This window comes from Schistocerca cancellata, chromosome 11 (genome assembly GCF_023864275.1).
Source record: "Schistocerca cancellata isolate TAMUIC-IGC-003103 chromosome 11, iqSchCanc2.1, whole genome shotgun sequence".
NCBI lineage: Eukaryota > Metazoa > Arthropoda > Insecta > Orthoptera > Acrididae > Schistocerca > Schistocerca cancellata.
Window position 1 is genome coordinate 74,861,091 of NC_064636.1, and position 15,812 is coordinate 74,876,902.

A 15,812-nucleotide genomic window follows, 5' to 3' on the forward strand; every position below is an offset into this window, starting at 1 on the left:
TAGAGTCAACTGTAATGAACAACTGTGCAGGGTCACAAAACTATGGACACTGGCACTCACACTCTTACCATTTGCACAAGCACAGGTAATGTCAGTTATAAAGTTGTCAATGTTTTCACATTACTTAATAGGTTAATATAGTGATGATTTTATATTTACAGAAGAAGCTTTGGCTATTAAGGTTTCATACAAATTTATTTTGAACAATCCCTACGCATAGGGCATTGTAAAAGGTGCTCACATTCAAATAGTTTCGAGATTTCCCGATACACCGAAGCGGTGGATAGAGTGCCGACCTGATCAATCGTATGACATTTAACTAATGGCACTAGCGTGAGGGACGCACAAGAAACTGACGTACTAGGGACTACAACAATCTAACATGCTGCTTAAAAAATTCACAATTTTGTGAAGCACTGGAGGGAATAACATTAAATTTAATCAACTTGTTGACTTCTGTTATATTTGAACAGGTCTGTAATACAAGTTCTAATACATACGGACATCATATACACATACTTACGGTGCTTTTCAAGTGAAGATAACATTGAAAGGCAAAAAAACTACTTCTTCAAAAACCATTACTTGATTCTAAACCCAAGTGAATATTTTATTTGTTTATGAGAAACTGTCAGTAAAAAGGTTATATACCGGTCATACTAAATCCTGATCCTGACATATGAATCTGAACCCTGGGTTATAAAAGGAAGAGACAAAAGCAAAGTACACGCTAGTGAGGTGAAATTCTTGAGGAACAGTATTTGAGTGACTAAGATAGACAGGTTAAGAAATAAGAGGACCAGAGTGTTAATGAAGGTGGAACCATTACAGGAAGAGAGAGAGAAATCAAGGCTGAGATGGTATGGGCATGTGCATGTTAAGTGAATGGAGGAGAAGAGGATACCCAGGAGGATACACGAGATGAAACTGGAATGAAAGACACCAAGAGGAAGATTGAGAGAGAGATGACTGAAAGGAATGGAGGAATGCGTCCAGAAGAAAGGAGAAGACGGGACCAAGGGGAAGATGGAGAGACGGTGACAAACAGAAGACAATGGAGACGCTTATGTTCCAAGCAGACCCGGACAGAGGCCGGAAACTGTCCAAGACGGTGGTGGTGGTGGTGGTGGTGGTGGTGGTGGTGATAAACTGTAACGATTTGCCACTTGGGTTGCAAATGAGAATTCATCGCTGTTCACATATAAAAACGTTACCAGCTTTTAATCAGCTTTGGATCAAGCTGATGACATTCAGATGAAATGAGAAAGAAAATCCAGAATGTCTAAGAAATAAGTATCACTAAACTGACTGCAACTGTTGTCACAAGAATAAATTACTGCATAAAGACCCATTTTTGAGATAGTATCGACAGGCATAACTAAATCTCTTGTTTGATAATTTTACTGAATCTTGATTGAGATCTTATATTTATGTATTAGTTGCTGTTGTTACACATTATCTGCACCATGGAAGGTATTACCATCTATGTTTCATTGTTGCTCAAGAACAGCACCACAGAACATTGAATAGGGCACCGTGAAAACAAGCTTGGCTGTGAGTGAGCAGAAGTTACATCTTGTTGCCAACCATAGGAATGTATACTGTATACGGGGTGACAATTATTGAACTAAATGACCCAAAAGTGTTATAGCTTCTGATTGGTTTGCATTAGGACATGTCATAACCTAAATCCGAATATCTGTAGTGACATTTACATGTTGAATAAAGTCTGTGCAAGCCATAGTTTGTAACTAATTTATGTTTTTTCCATACAGTTCAATAATTATCAGCCTGTACATTAGCTTTTTATGAACATTTACCACATTTAAACTGCAGTTTGTCCGAATCCACTGGCATTTGGAATTGAACTGACTTTTAAAATGGGACAAATACTCAACAACAGCACACATTTCTGCAGAATATGCAAAAAGTCTAGATAGGTGTGTCAGCTGCTTGTTCTTCACACCCATGAGCGAGCAGCAATGTTTTCAGGAAAAATATCAGCTGTGTTCTCAGGTCCTACTGAAATTGCAACATTTTTGGAAGAAACACCCAAATATCTGTGACAATGAAGATATAAATATCACAGCTGTCCTACTAGGATGATGACCACAGACTACAGTCTATGTAAACAAAAAGGGCAGTGAAGATAAAAATTAATGTAAACAGTTTCTTTATATTTTATTTCTCCTTGTATTATCAAAATGTAGACAATCAATACATGACATTAGGTTATATTAACTGTTTAGGTAGAGAAAGTTTGTGATTTTGTAAGTTTTTCTCAAGGTACTACTATATATAAAAAGGGGGGGGGGGGGGGGTCGTCTTATATTCAAGGTCATCTTATAATCGGGTAAATATGCCAATAACATTTCGTACTTTGGTATATTAAAGTTTTCATACAATTATTTAGTATTTTTGTAAGAACTGATTCTGCTGAACCCTACCATTCTACATGGAGTGAGTGACCCATCCAAACAAATTTCTTCTGATGCGGGCCAAAAATTAGCCACTCTTTGCCTACCACACTGTCCAAAGATCCAAACGAGATTAACTTCTGGATGCTGCACATCCACTGCTCTTTGGTAATATTTGTTTTTGTTATAATGTTACATGTCTGAAGGAAAAAGTATGGGCTATGTTAATTACGTCTATCGAGCAAACTTTGATATAGTTGAAAATATTATATACAGGCATCAGTAAAACGAGAAGAGCTGAAATTTATATCAAAGCAATAACAAAGTCAATGGTAATATTTTTTTGTGTTAGCTACCTTCCAGAAAATAGTTAGCTATCCTCCCACCAAAAATATTGAAAGAGAGGCGTAACCATACTAGTAGGGATGGGAAGTACATAGTTCCCCTTTTCTCACCGATGAGTTAAGAGAAGACTGCGTGCAGTGGGACTTACCTCGTCATCAGACAGGGGAGTTCCTCCGTGGAACGCCCCAGAAGCGTCAAAGCTACCCCTCGACTCGGTCGGCGTCTCTGTCGCCCTGCAACAAGCTCTTATTCACTAAATAAACCCTAGTAGCTATTTTTATTCTCCCTACCATTCAACTAAGTTTCATTCTAATTAACACATTTACAAGAACTTTAAACTGTGGCATTGTCACTGGGCTATAGTGATCACAATACTAACATAAAAACTTACTTCTGTTTGAATTGCAAGGTATTTCTTTTAATATACAAGGCAATGCATTGTGCGCAGGACCAGTTTGAGAACATTTTCTCACACAATGTTACTCTCCCCCCATGACAGTTGCCTTCCTTTGAATTTTACTCATTTTATCAATGTCATTAATCTAATTATCCCTCTCTACTGCTGAAACGTAGCATTCCAACTTTCCTTGTGATGGAGCTGAATTTTATTACTGGTCACAGCAGCAATTTAAACTGACATGCTTGTCAGTGAAATGGCTTCCAATAAAAATAACTGCACCACATGACATGTATTATGTATTTCACGACAAATGTTCTAATTCTGTTTGATATCGGTTGTCCCTACTTAAGTTATCAGGTGCATTTTCCCCTGATCTTCTGGCAGATATTCTGCAATTTTGTTTTTGGAGTCAGTTCATCACATCTTTTGTAGGGCACCCAGTGTTCAAAGGAAGTGTCCATTTGGTGCCGCTGCCTGGTAGTGGCAGTCATTGCATGCCAGGGCAGTGTTGTTCTTGCTGGAGTACTGTCTGTTATTCTTGGCGTTATACAGTCCCTGGTAACGTATGCCAGTAAAACGGGTACCACACTGAACTAACTTGGGGCCATTTTATCAAATGGACATGTAGAATTCCACTTCAAAAGGAAATTTTGTTCGTAAAGGAAAGACTCTTATTTCTCAATACTGGGTGTCACGTGAAAGATGGGATGAGCAGTATTTGTTTGGGCTGACACCAGTTACACACTGCAAAAGTGAAATTGCAAATATCTGCCAAACACCAGACAAAATAAGACTGACAACTCTCAGGAGAGGCACCCTGTATATACAGAATGTATCACAATTAACAAGGGAAACAGATGTGAAAATATATGACAAAATACGCAAAAATATTCCAGCATATGTGGGTTCACAAATGCACTGTTTTGGAGATAACTGAGGATGTGTGGTTACCAGCTAGCACTGACTTCAGTATTGATTGATGTATATGAAATGTAAATTTTTCAATTAAGTTTCCATCTAACTGGGCTCAAATTGCAACCACGGCCTACCATACCTAGTACAATGATGGAGAACCTCGTACATACATTGTTGGGACACAAGCACATTTTGGAGTCAATGTACAATGACATCTAACGTGTCAATATGGTTCAAGATGTGTAAGTTAAGTGGTGTCTGTACCTTAGCCTCCTAGATAACATGACTTCAACTACCCGAGTTTTCTGTCTGGAGTCACTTCAAAAGTGAGGTACACAGCACTCCCAATAATAGGATTCAAGAACTGAAGCAGTGAATTGTACCATCTAGTCAAGATTCACAAAATGATACGGGGGGTGTTTCAAAGAATTTTAAACACTGCGGACATGAATGTAGCATCGCACGTGAATGCGAGGACGACACTTTGAATAAGACTTTTCGCAGGTACTAGTGTACATTAAATTTTAATGTGTAATGTGCTAAAGTAGTCAATATTGCATTACTTGTTAACCCTTAACTCACGTTTCTGTGCTGTATGCTAAGAGGTGTTGTCTGCCCCTATGTTTAAACCAACATTTAAGGCAAAAATCACTTGAAAATTTGAATGTAAGTTATATAAATATTATTTTTGCCATTATTTAAGTGTTGTTCAAAAATTCAATATTATGAAAGGGGTAATTACTACTCACCATATAGCAGAGATGCTAAGTTGCAGACAAGCACAATGTAAAGACTGTAAGAAACTTAGTTTTCTGCCAACAAGACTTTCTTGTTGTGCCTATCTGCAACTCAGTATCTCTGCTATATGGTGAGTAGCAACTATCCTTTTCGTGATATTGTCACATTCCATCCTGAGTTTTCCATTGTTTCATTTGGTTCAAATACTCCTTGCACTGAACAAATCCTGGAGTATTTTACTTTTGTCACACAAAATCCCACACTTCTGAATAGTTTTTTAATAGCACACATAAATGAACTGTTAGAGAAATGAATTTTATATTCTGAAAAAATATAGTACCTATCTAGCAAATAAATATTCACATAACACTAACTTCTATGACTCAAACTTGCATATAAAAATTGCATTCAATTGACATTCAAAGCTAGGATCTACATTTCTCTTTACTACCACTCACAAGGAGAGATCCATGTGGTGGAATTAACTTTTTGAAACCAATTTTATGGTGACATATGTAAAGGTCCTGTGTATCATGCCGTAAAGCCATTCACCCTGATGGGCCCTCGTTTACAAGTAATTGACAAGAGGAGGGAATAAGTAAATAAATAAATACATTTTACATGACATACAATAGCTTTAAAAAAGTAGGGTAGTACAGACTGGTTGTCTAATGTACTGGTTACAGAACAGGCCTCGCACGCAGAAGGTTGCGAGTTCAAATCTCGTCAGGTGTGTTAAATTTATTATATTTTAATCTTTTTTGAAATTACTTTGATCATTACTCTTATTCAATTAACTTTGTTAAATGCAGTAATTTTTATTTATATTCCCTTGTCACATCATTTCAATCATCATACCAACTTTCTCATTTGCTCTCATTTTTATCCTTATCATTCTTTTTCCACTTGGACTTATTGTGACTATGAATTTATTTATATTTATTTATCTATTACAACACTTAAATTGAAAATACCAATCTATCAGTTAAAAAGACAAAAGATGAAATAATCTTTTCATGCTTACTGTGAAATGGTGTCAAAATGTGTTTTTTGTAGTAAGATTTGCAGTTGTGTGTGGTAATTGTCATACAAACATTTCAAACAAATTCCTATTGCACTATGGATAAAATGATGCAGATGGAGATTTAAGCAAAAGGGATAATAAGTAAAATGAGGAATTTAACTAAAGATTGTAATAACAGATGAAAATATAGGATGACAGGGACAAAAATATTGGGTGACAAAAATGAAAGAAATTAAATATAATTAATAGATAAAATTAATTAAAATCACATGAACAAAGATTCCAAATGGAAAGAGCAATGAGAGCAAATGAAAAAGATGGTACAATAATAAACACAATGTCAAAAAGGAATAAAAATATCTAAAAGTCACTGATAAAGGTTTGAAAACAAAAAACTTAAAATATCTGTCAAGATTAGAACCCACAACCTTCTGAATGTGATGCCCTTACCCTATCCATTACACTACAGAACCAGTCTTCAAAAAACTACTTTTTTTTAAAATCTACTAAGTGTCGTGCAAAATCCTGAAATTGTTTTTTCATCGGTTACTCATTAACGAGACCACCAGGATGAATGGCTGCAGAGTATGACACTTGGTATCTTAACCTATATCACCATACAGATGGTTTCTAAAAGTCGATCTCACCACTGGGGATCTGTCCTTGTCAGAACACATTTGATTTTACCCCACAATTTTACATATTTTATTGGAGAAACATAAAAATGCCTATCACCATTGTCCTGAAATTCTTTCTTGATAATTAAATTTTACACATTCCTATGAACACATTTTGCACTACCCTGTAGAAAACAGATACACAGTTCATGAGGCACCCCAACGCGTGTCAATGACATACAAAGAAGGTGACGATGCAACTGACAATAAAACATGGTAGGATTAGCAATTTAAGAAAGGTAGGGGGGATACAGAAACTTTCAGCCAGAACTTAGCTCAGCGCAAGTTCAAAAATTTCCATGGGGCCCGAGAGAGGACTTCATGCGTTAAGAGCTAAGTTAGGCATTGGGTGAAATACGAACCCAATTAAGTAAGGGCTTAATTGAAAAGTTAAAATTTTGAATACATTTATACTAACCAGGACAATACTTCAGAATGAAGTCTGTGGCAACTCGTAACCACACATTTGCAATTACTCTATGAATGGTTTGTTTGCAGGCCCATTTTGCTCATATTCTTTCACTTGTGCCAGTTTTCACTACTAATTATGATATGCTCTGTAAACAGATATTGCACTTGGGGGCCTGAGGTACCTCTGTCAGCTTAGCATCCCAAGCAATCACTCGAGTTATTTGGTCTTAAAGTCACCCTGATTGTGTAACATTATCAGATATACACTGAAGATACAAAGAAACTGGTACACCTGCCTAATATCGTGTAGGGCCCCCGCGACCCCAAAGAAGTGCCACAACACGACATGGCATGGACTTTACTGATGTCTGCAGTAGCGCTGGAGGGAATTCACACCATGAATCCTGCAGGGCTGTCCATAAATCGATAAAGAGTACGAGGGGGTGGAGACCTCTTCTGAACAGCATGTTGCACAGCATCCCAGATATGCCCAATAATGTTCGTATTTGGGGAGTTTGGTGGCCAGCAGAAGTGTTTTAAGCTCAGAGGAGTGTTCCTGGAGCCACTCAGTAACAATTCCATAGTTTTGGGGTGTCGCATTGTCTTGCTGGAATTGCCCAAGTCTGTCGGAATGCACGATGGACATGAATAAGTGCAGGGTATCAGACAGGATGCTCACGTGCGTGTCACCCGTCAGAGTCGTATCTAGATGTATCAGAGGTCCCATATTACTCCAACTGCACACACCCAACACCATTACAGAGCCTCCACCAGCTTGAACAGTCCCCTGCTGATATGCAGGGTCCATGGCTTCATGAGGTTGTCTCCGTACATGTCCATTCACAAGATACAATCTAAAAGGAGACTCATCCGACCAGGCAACATGTTTCCAGTCATCAACAGTCCAATGTCGGTGTTTACGTGCCCAAGAGGGGCGTAAAGCTTTGTGTTGTGCAGTCCTCAAGGGTACACGAGTGGGCCTTTGGCTCCGAAAACCCATATCGATGTTGTTTCATTGAATGGTTCACACACTGACACTTGCTGATGGCCGAGCACTGAAATCTGCAGCAATTTGCCGGAGTGTTGCACTTTTGTCACGTTGAACGATTTTCTTCAGTCTTCCTGTTCTTGCAGGATCTCTTTCCTGCTGGAGCGGTGTCTGAGATTTGATGTTTTACTGGATTCCCGATACACTCGTGCAATGGTGGGACGGGAAAATCCCCACTTCATTGGTATCTCTGAGATGCTGTGTCCCTTTTCTCGGGTGTCTACTATAACACCACGTTCAAACTCATTTAAATCTTGATAATCTGCCATTGTAGCAGCAGTGACTGATCTAACAACTACATCAGACACTTGTTGTCTTATATAGGCATTGTCAATCGCAGCGCCTGTTTATATGTATCTATTTGAATACGCATGTCCATACAAGTTTCTTTGGCGCTTCAGTGTAAAACGATTTGCTATGAATGTACATGTCAATGTGAACTGCAGTAAATGAATATTTCTACCACTCTCCTGAAAAATGTTTATTTTTGACAATTGATGCCTTTGCAATGAACTTGCCAATTGTGTTGATTGTACGCGATTTGATATTGAATTCTTCCAAACAGTGCAAAACTTTAATCGCCAAGTAATCTCACCCACCTATCAACGTAGTCCCTGTAGATTGTGTACCTGTACACAGCAAAAACTAACAACTCTCAATTTACTGACATGTTTTTATTATTGTATGTACAGTGGTAGACCCTGCTCCTAATAGCAATTTTCTGGACACCCTATCTTAACAATCATTTTTGTCACACAGCATTGCATCTACATTGCTTCTACAGTAATAAAGCAGTGTGCAGAGCAAAAGCTGGTATTTCTGTAGCAGCACGGCTCACCTAACATACCCAATGCACATGGGTATGAGGCTATTTAGTGCTGCTGTAATAGGCGATTTGATAAATTTAAACCAACAGTCTGACACGTCAGAAATTATTATTTTTCCTGTTGTAATGGATCTGGGAGATGTGTTATTTTCTGCCGGATTTGTCGATACCAAATTGTAAATGTTTTCTTATATTTTTTGTCAGAATTTTTTATTATAATTTGCCTTATTATATGTTAATTTACTTATATTTTTGAGAGTGAAAGCATATTGATTACCATTAGTAAATGTGACGAAGAATATCAAAGAGACTGATTGCAAGTGGAAGCTTGTGTGTCGTGCAAAATGTCTTTGACGCTGGAGTCGTCTTTGACTATAGTCAGTCGGCAGTTAACTCTCGGTTTGTGTTGACGGTAGAACAATGTGCAGGTTACCGTCATAAATAATTTTGAATTATGTTCCTATTTTTTTATATAAACTTTAAGAAGAAACTACATTCGAAGAAATGGTATTTGAAGCACCAAAAATGAGGCAAACACATTGAACCAGGTCATTTCTGCAGCCGACAAAGATGCATTGTGGAATCATACTTCCACTAGACAACTGAAGCCAAGACCAATATCGCCTTGTAAACATCTAATGGAAAAGGTACTGTCATGAAATATGCCAAATTAAACTAAATAAAAAATAGTGAGCATATTTCAACTGGTGTCTCAGCCGGGATAGCATATTTCACTGTGTTAGGCTGCACTTGTTACACACACTATCGCACGTCCCTGAAATCATTTTTTTAATGTCATTACCCATTTCATCTCCCAGTAAATGTATGGACTCTACTCTTGTAACACGTCGAAGTCCAATTTATTTTCTTTATGTATATCTTAACTCTTTCCCTAGGCATTAAAGTTCAATAATTTCCAACTCACTTTACACCACCAGTGAAAGAAAATGATTTAGGTTTTCTTCTATGATAGATCCCTTCAGAATTCTTTCTCTGTGTTAATATGAAATGAAAGCATACTGTCAAACATCACAATGACGAATGCATTGTTGAATGTACTTTCCTGGCCTCCGACAGATCACAAATATCACAGCATCTAAAATGGATAAGTGACATTGACAGTTAATATTTGTCACAATTCTTCTTGTTATTGAAGTTATAGATGGTTTGAATGTGTTAAAGACAAATGAACAAAAAAACTTGTTCTAATGATCAGAAAGTTACAGATAAGTCAGTAAACGGCGAAGCTGCATTAAAACTTTTTAAGGATTATGGAATGGACATACAAACACAGATACTTAATGAATAATAAAGAAATATTAAAGTACACTATGCTTGTTGAAATATAGTTTCAAACTTTTACTTAAATTTCACAATCTGACTTATCTGAGGCTTCACACTCTGTAAATACGCCCCCTCCCCCAAATAATTTCATTCTGTGGGCCACAGAACACACAGAACTTCATTCTATATGTCACAAACTAATTCATCCACATTGCTTCTAACATGTAAAGCAATGCACAGAGAAAAAGCTTTTCTTTTTGTAGCAGCACGGCTCACCTACCATAACCCAATTAACAAGGGCATGAGGCTATTTAGTGCTGCATAATAAGCAAAGTGATAAATATAAACACGTGGTTGTCATAGCTTGTTGTCATAGCGGTTGTCATAAGCTGCAGTACCTTTTAAATGTAAGAACTGCCTATCTCAATTAGTCACATCTCGTTAACTGCATTTTGTTTCTTTGACTGAATTTTTTCCCCTCATATCAACATCCTGCATCTCATCATATGCTGTTTCTATTGACTTCCTAGCAATTTTTCTGTTTTCCATTTTGTCCACAACTGCTCATGACTTTAAAAACAAAGGAACTTATTTAAAATGTCTTATTAATGTTTCAAAACAGGTTTTCACCTGCCAGAGACTATTCCAAGTTCACTGATGACAAACAAGATGTACACAAGACTGATTCATTATGCAATATAATCAATGCAGATAAATCAATTTTTTTTATGAGGTTCATTTTCAAAGGAAAAACTCTTGCTACATACACGATTATCATTATTTTATCAACCACATTTCTTAAACTTGAAGGGGCATTTATAAAAATATTCCAACGTATTTTGGACGTTCATTCAGTACAGTAACACTTCTTGTTTTGGTGTTTTGCTTAACAACCTTAACTGCGATTTTCGAGGCGAATTGCTGGCAGAATTTAAACCACTTTACGCAATACTGTGGAGTAAATGTGCATGGTCAGAGATAACACGGTCAGTAAGAATCTTAGTCAGACAATACTTCATACATCTGAGAATAAAACAAAGCGAGCACAGATTCAGCATATCCACAGTGATTACGAATTATGTAGTCAATTATTACAGATGGCCGTTGCCTGAAGTCTGGCATTGAAAAGTTGGAAAATAACTTCTCTGAGAGTGCAGACATGAAATGAGGAGTTTCCATATTTTTTGAGCTGGCAACCCTCGACTTGGTTGAGCAGGTTGTCTGCCAATTATATTTCCGCAGCTCCCATGACTACTCAATTCCAACAGGATTAGACTCTGACCAATATCCCAACTTTCCCATGCTCAATGGCATGGCCAGTGGAAATGCAATGCCCAGCCACTGCAGACATTGTGCTGTAGAAGGCAGTGTGTAACTGGCATTAGATGCACTGTTCTTGTTCAGCGCATATTGTTTGTCCTATGTACCTTTCAACCTCCCTCCCCCCCCCCACACACACACAATCTTACACGGAACTTGACAGCTCTTTCTTCACGCTCCTCCCTGCGCTGGGCTGGCATTTTCATTTGCGGATATCTCTATTTGGTTTTTTTACATCAGTTTTTACTGAATACCATTTAGAAATTGCCCTGCACGCTGTCACTGGTGGATACTACACGAGTCCTGTATATTAAAGTTCTTAGTATGCTCTTAGTTTGCGACGGCTGGGGGCAGGCAGACACCTGCAAGTATTAGTTGGCATGGGGCTGCTTCCAGAAAACTGTTCCAATTTACTAGATACACAAATACTAGTTTCCTAAGATCAGAACCAAAGTTGTCAAGAATATCCTGACCAGTGTGACACCCTCTTCCTCCCCCCCCCCCCACCCACACACTAGAATGTAGCACTTCACTTTCCTACCAACAAAACACATGACACACCCTACTTCTTGCAAATGTGTGCCTCTAGCTCTCAGCTCTATACATTTATACACGTCTCCTCTATAATTTCACCTTAGCAGCATACCAGCGAACCCCTAATTCTTTGAAGGATCAAATTCCCATGCAGATAAGATCTGTACTGATTATTTCACAAATGCGTTATCGTGTTAAATATTTGCCTTTAAGCACTTACGTGAGAAAGTTTAAGAGGGGTTCGAAATTATACATCGAAGTTTTTGCAAGTCGCTAAGTGTTCTCATTATGAAGTGCTGGATGAATATGAACTGTGCAATTTGTCACACTCCATGGTGAATCTGGTACAGCAACCACAAAAGAAAAACACTCTAGGTTGCAGGGCCAACAATACTTTTACTGACGTATTTTCTTTTATGGGGCGTCACAAGGCCGAAATATGTTAATAAAAGCATTGTTCCCCTGCAACTAAGACTGTTTCTCTTTTGGAATATAAATACGGTAATTTGTGCTCCATTTTAAAAGCTAGCTTTTCACACATACCAAATGTTTATGACATCATAACCCCTGAACTACGTGCCGTACAATGACACTATTTTGCAAGTACATTAAGTGCTGTATGCAGATACTGTATACAAAGTGTGTTGCAAACAATTGTAAGGAAGTGATAGATTAAGATGTCATGCCTAACTCTTAAGTCTGTTGCATGAACAGTCAGAATGTAGAAATATGTAAGCTTCCCCTTTCATTATTGTGTGTCAGTGAGAAAAAAAATTGAAATAATGTTTAAACATTGTCAGAAGTCGCTAAAGGCTCCAATTCTCAAATAATAGATGAATAAAACCCATATCAGTAATGATGCCTCGATAAACACGGATTTTCTGTCTTATACTCTTAAACTTTTAACGTAAGATTATACCTCTTAATGAATAGATTATGACAGTATCTTTTTTTTTTTTTTTCTTTTTTTTTTTTTAAATCGATCAATAATTACAATAAATATTATTGCTGTTACACTCCAACTGATACCACATTCTGGGACAGCGTTTTAGTAATATAGTTCAACAATCTCATTTCTAACATATGGCTCTCAGGTATTTGCTATTTATTTTATTGTGGCACAAGATATCTTTATGATGGAACTGTGGTTAATCTGAAACATAAATATTCATTTGATCTGCAAGGAAAGCCTCGACAATTAAAGTTTGTCCTAACTAGTAAAATTATAGCTATCAACAATGGTTAGAGGTATTCAGTGACGCGTGTATGTAAGGTGAATAGCTCGACTTACCATTCGGGCAGTGGCCCGGACACGGAGTCACTATCCGTCCCATGCGCCGCAGGGTGAGTGTGCGCGTGCGGCTGTGGATCCCAAGGCCTGTGCACGTGCGGGTGGGGACCGCGGGACGATACGTGGTCGTCGCCCCACGAGTTGCTGTTACTGCGTGGGACCGACCAGCCGCCCGTGTCCTTGTTAGGTTCCGAGTCCGAGCGCCAACTATTGCCACCGGTGCGACCTGCTGGCACATTGAAACTGTAGAGTCTCTAAAGTGAGGAAGAAACTTGGAAAAACAAAAATTAAACTAATATGTTTTATGCCTCAGCTAACATGCAGAATATCTCATGTAGAACAGTTACAGCTTTCAACACACATTATTTTTGTGTGTCTAAAAACAGCATATACCATACTGGCCCGAATATAATTAACACTTTATCCTCAAAATCTGGCCACAAGAAATTAATGTGTGGTTTATCTGGGCAACCCTACACATGGAAGCTACAAATATGGTGCTATTTTCTTAGTTTTTAATAGAGCAACAATATGAAGTGGGTTTCAAAAGTGTCATAAATCAGGTAATAATATAAACGTCCCAAATGTTTCATTTTAGTAACGGTTATTACAGTGTCCATAGTTTCACCATTTTATGCAGCAGGACTAACACAGTTTTTAAATAGCTAAAGAGTAAAATTTAGTCTTAAGCAACGGAGTGGTATTGTCAAAAGAAAATCAAAAACTAGCTTCAGGATTGGACACAATTTGGTGCAAAATTCAAATTCGCAATTATTCATTATGTGAGAAGTAAATCTAATAGAGATACTGGCAATGTGTTTGGATGAAGCTCCAATGCAACATCGGTTTTCAGTGGACACTAAAGCTGCAAACTGCTGATTATTCAAGAAAATCAAACAGGGCTGACCAGTGGGTAATATCTTGCACTTGAAGGTAACCCGGCATGCAAGTGAATTGTCTCAAAGTTGAACAATATTACCATGTTCGAGCATCACAGGCTTCAAGAAGTGCTGCACATCCGATGCCTCATGCAGTAATGAGAGTAACATACTTTAGGATGAATGTGAAAAAATACTGATAGTGTACAGGAAACATCTGCAATGAAGTCAGCAATGATGACTGATCTGGTACTTCTGCATAATTCGTCTATATTACAACATTATAGCATGTGATTCAGTGTGACTGGCCATGCATGTGCAACATCTAAGAATGTGGTCCTTCCCTGATGGGCTCAGTTAATGGTTTGGTCTACTTTTACTCCATGCCTCATCCATGTGGTGAGTAACAAACTATCCCAATTCATATTATAGTTATTCCATCCTGACTTTCCCATTTTTTAAACGAGTATATCACAAACGTGTCCTCACTTAGTTTCTGCCTCCCTCTTCCTCTACAAATTAGAGTGTACAATATCTATTTGCACCAACACGGTAAACATACAAGACGTAAAATACACTGTATTGCTGACAATGTCTCTCTAAAAAAAATAACATGCTGTAACTTTTTATCAATATAAATACACACTAAATATTTCACAATTGTTTCAAGGTGTTGCTTAATGAAAGTCAAGCAAATATTTTAGTTCATTTAGCGTCAACATGCTACCAATAGTCACTGTTTACCTGCAAGGAAAATAAAATACAATAACAATATGAAAGACATGGTAGCCAGTAGCGAAAGTTTGCCACACAGCAATATCACAAACAATGTTAACGCAGATTTGAATAGGACTTGATAAATATGTCTGTGGGATTCCTTTGGACATGGCGATGTGTGCAGAAACATCCATACACATTCCCACAATTGCTGTTCCCACGATGAGCACACAACCTCAATAATTGATACCATAGGTTGCCGGCTTATTTTAGTGGGGTCAACTTTGACTTCACAAATTACTTATTTCCACTAATTGTATATGTTGTAATAGCCTCAAAAGCTATTAATCTCAATAAGGCAAAAGATTTGTCAGTAGTGTTTGCAAAAATATGTAATCTTTACACTTTCTGTTAAGTATCGTATCATTGGATGCATGATCTTAGTAACAAAAACTGCATGACAAAATCATATTTGCCCCCACAAACAACAAATACATTTGCTTCAACATAAATATTAATACATCTTCCACTCTTCAAAACTAGTATCTACTGGAACCATAAAATGTCTCACGCGACAGGAACTCAGTACATATTACTTACACATTTCACAAAATAAAAACAAAAAGCCTTGGTTAAAAAAACAAATAGAAAAAAATATCACAGATTGTTTGGTCAAGCAGAACCAAACTAATAAATAACAGAATGACTTCTGGCAGAGCTTGATTCAGATGTCTGAGGGATTCCTTTGGATATGGCAATATGTGCACAAACATCCATACACATTCCCACAATTGCTGTTCCCACACTGAGCACACAAACTCAGTAATTGATACTACAGATTGCCGGCTTTAGAATGTGGGGTTAATATCAAAATACTGGCACAGAAAATTTCAATCAATGCACAATTTACATATCATATTTTGAGCACTGATGAGTTCTTGAACATGACTATTTATGGTGTAGGAAAAAGTAGAAATAAAAATTAGA

The 15,812-nt window shown here is 37.5% G+C and overlaps 1 protein-coding gene across 7 annotated transcripts in view; it reads right to left on the reverse strand.

Annotated features, from left to right (window-relative positions):
- Window positions 1-15,812, reverse strand: part of LOC126108973 (GRB10-interacting GYF protein 2) — a 187,277-nt gene that overhangs the window by 133,714 nt on the left and 37,751 nt on the right. For 6 of the 7 annotated variants that reach the window (XM_049914372.1, XM_049914373.1, XM_049914375.1 and 3 more), the window contains 2 exons: window positions 13,231-13,459; window positions 2,911-2,995 (listed from right to left, as the gene is read on the reverse strand). In XM_049914372.1, the coding sequence (XP_049770329.1) occupies window positions 2,911-2,995; window positions 13,231-13,459 (314 nt within the window). The remainder of the gene's footprint in view (window positions 1-2,910; window positions 2,996-13,230; window positions 13,460-15,812) is intronic. The other variant, XM_049914374.1, reaches the window with a different exon arrangement.